This window comes from Etheostoma cragini, chromosome 10 (genome assembly GCF_013103735.1).
Source record: "Etheostoma cragini isolate CJK2018 chromosome 10, CSU_Ecrag_1.0, whole genome shotgun sequence".
Lineage (NCBI taxonomy): Eukaryota > Metazoa > Chordata > Actinopteri > Perciformes > Percidae > Etheostoma > Etheostoma cragini.
In genome coordinates, this window is record NC_048416.1 from 24,014,749 (window position 1) to 24,018,017 (window position 3,269).

The 3,269-nt window shown below is 41.1% G+C and overlaps 1 protein-coding gene across 2 annotated transcripts in view; it reads right to left on the bottom strand.

The window, feature by feature from the left end:
* Window positions 1-3,020, bottom strand: part of pdgfc (platelet derived growth factor c) — a 41,251-nt gene extending 38,231 nt beyond the window's left edge. For both annotated transcript variants that reach the window (XM_034884245.1, XM_034884244.1), the window contains exon 1: window positions 2,255-3,020. In XM_034884245.1, the coding sequence (XP_034740136.1) occupies window positions 2,255-2,366 (112 nt within the window). In that variant the 5' untranslated portion in view covers window positions 2,367-3,020. The remainder of the gene's footprint in view (window positions 1-2,254) is intronic.
* Between the last annotated feature and the right edge of the window lie 249 nt (window positions 3,021-3,269).

Here is a 3,269-nt window from a genome sequence, read left to right on the forward strand (position 1 = left end):
GCATTATCAAGAGCGGAGCCATCAGTGACAAGCATAGCCGTATTTCCATTTGTTGCAATAGATGGTTAAATCAATGCTAAGTGTTCCCGACTGAAGTATTGAAAAGGACTATGCATTTGGGTCAACGTTGACCTTTTCAATTTAACCCAGACTAACTGTAATCTGTGGTTACAGTGCTCTAACTGCAGACTGCATCAGCCTTTGATCAATCATCATGACAAAAATGAGCCTGATATCCTCAAATGCAAATAACATTATGCGGTGGTGTTCAGGGTGGAGGGGTACATGCATTTGCTTTCAACTCTACTGCATTTCTGAAACCATACAAAGCATTTTTATAGAACAAATGCAGATGTCATTTCTAGCAAAGGTTTTTCTTAATAACCATGAAACATTATACCCATGTGGCAAACACATGAAAATGAAATGTGTGATGCTTGTTATTGTAACCTAACCCTTAGTGGTAGAGGAAGGAAATGTTCCGATTATTTATGACCACAACACACACAATTTACATTTCCAAGTTCATGCCCATTCTGTTAGCCTTTTTGAGACTTTTGTCCAAATCATTTATTTTGACAGATAGTTACCTCACACAGTACAGCACCCTCTTGTATCTTATGGAGTCATCAGCAGCCACTTGCCAAGTTTAATGCGACTGGGGACTATAACTCTCTCTGCAACTACTACTAAACATGGGAGTCAGGTCTGGCTCCCTCCCCTCCCTTAGATCGATATCAAACTGTCTCACAGAGCATAAGCAATCAAGCACGCCAGAACAGTGAGCGCTGAGACACTCCGGTCAAAGGTTACAGACGGCCTGGCCAGCTTTGCCCTCAGCCAACGTGTGGCCGCTGTTTTCAAAGAGCTCTTTGAAACAGCTTAACATCTATCCACCCCACACTGCCCCCTCACCTCCACCTCCTTTAGCCCTCTCCCTCCCCTCTCTCCTCACTGTTATTTTCCTTTCTCAGCCGTCCTGATTAAACTTGGAGATCCCAGCGGGAGGCTCTGATTTCCCAGCCCTGACTGTTACTGTAGTGAAGTCAGCACTGCATGTCCTCACACAAGGCCAGTCAAACCCACTGACCATAATGGCTGAGTAATGAATGAAGTTAGACTACTGCAACCTCTGCAGTTTAGGCATGCTGTTACTTTGAACTGTACCCTGTGAGTCGTAATATTGTTGTCTCTGACAATATGTCGGTCCTATACAATTTGAATAAGCAAGTGCAATAAACAGTTAAACAACTGTTTATTGCACTAGCTTGTTCAATAGTTAATACATTCTATATTCATGTTTTATATACCAGTTATAAGTAATTTATAAAAACAGCTTTTTAGTTTTCAACTTTTGGAGAAACTTCCTGCAAAGCACTTGCTTTGTCTCTTTTTTTTAGCCAGGTCTTTAATTATTCAGGAAGAACTTTAAAGGACACAGCATGGGAGGAGGCCATGAGTGGTTCTTAACTTTTCTAAAAAGCACAAGTTTTATATATACATAAGCTTTATTAATCATTAATAGAGTAGCCTAATGTATCTGAGTGAGTGTATTGTGGGTAAAAGCAAATAATCAGGATTAAGAAAAACCCAACAGGATGAGAAAACACTCTGCATAAATCAGTGAATCAATGGCATGCCCAGAAAATGAAAATCAATAGTTTCATTAAAGTTTGAATGATGGCCCTATGATTTAGTACACAAGCTCGCGCCCACACACGCACGCCAACGCACATTACAACAACAACAAATAACGTGATTGCCAAATTGCAAAAATGATGGCAAGATAGGAAATTATTTACTTCATTAAGTTTAAAGTAGATATTGAAGATCAACTTTAGCCTAACGTGGACGTAACGTTAAACAGAACTGGATTTCTGAATTTGATAGTACAGCTCAGTTCGGACGGTAAGCAAATTACATCGCCCGGAGCTACTGCTGCATGAATGGAGCCGTTTTTATGATCACAAGGAAAACTTCCCCCGGGGGACATGCAATTTTAGAGGGTTTTCCCCCTTAAACATACACGGGTACACTTTAAAGGTTTCAGGTAATTTTGCACTTCCTATTCTGGGTAATACTGTTTGAACTGAATGAAACGCTCTCATTCATTGCAGTTTAAACTCAAGCAAGATGTGCATTTTAAAAGAATGGCTTTAAGCCCAGTAAGAATAAGCATTTCGTTACGTGTGCAAAAAATACCAAGTTCATGTTCAATTCAATAACCTTTTTTAAAACAATAAGGAAAACTCACCGTTTTGCTCCTTTACACTTGGAGGGTGAAATTTGCTGATATTACTTGATTCAGCTTCCGATCCATATTGTTGGAGAAGCGATGCAAGAAGGAATATTAATGGAAGGATCATTTGGATGAGTGGTGGTTGGCGATCACAAAGCGCTGTTCACGGGATGGTTTGTATCACAACATGCATGCGTCGTTCACAGGACACCAGTGCTGTTTTGGACACATTTGGAGAGGATAAAGGCAGAGTAGAATCCACATAATCTTAATCATCAGTCCTTTTGGAAAAAGTGAAATGTATAGCTCCCTAAATCAAGACAAATCCTCATCCAATGCTTTAAGACCGTGCCGCTTCTGCGTAATGCAAGTGCGCACCTGTTGGTTCAAGAGGAAAGTTGTATACTTAGTTACACAAAGCTTGGCTTTAAGCAATTATAATCCCGGAATTAGTCGTAGAAGCGTCCGTATGCGGGCATATCATCTATGGTAAGACATCATTAGAAAAGCACAGATGCATTTTGGCTAAAGCGCGCGTCCACGTTGCGTTCTTGACTCCTTCTGAATAAATCCTCGCAGATCTTTACGCATTAGAGCAACAGCTCCCACACAGAGACAGCGAGAGAGATCAGCAACCTGATACAGTCTGCACCCAGAAAACATTCGCAACAAAGAGACGGGTTCTGTTGTCTGGTGAGGTCTTGAGTCACAACTTGGTGGAGACTGAGATAAAATATCGCGGCGTGGCCGGGGTTGGGTTTTGTGGAGACTGGCAACTGACGGCACAACAGGTGCTATACATAAAGTCCAGCTTCTCACCCGAGGGAACTCCCCGGCATGTTAACTATTCCGTTGCTGCCTGTTCCACTGAGGTGTTTTACCCACTTTCAGTCACAAATTTGTACACACAGTTCCACATTCTAAAAATAACTTGTGACTATTGGCTGCGCAATAGAAAAATAACTTTAACACTGAGTGGACATCTTTTTGGAGTTCATTACACAAAAACACGTTAAACATTTTTTAAGTC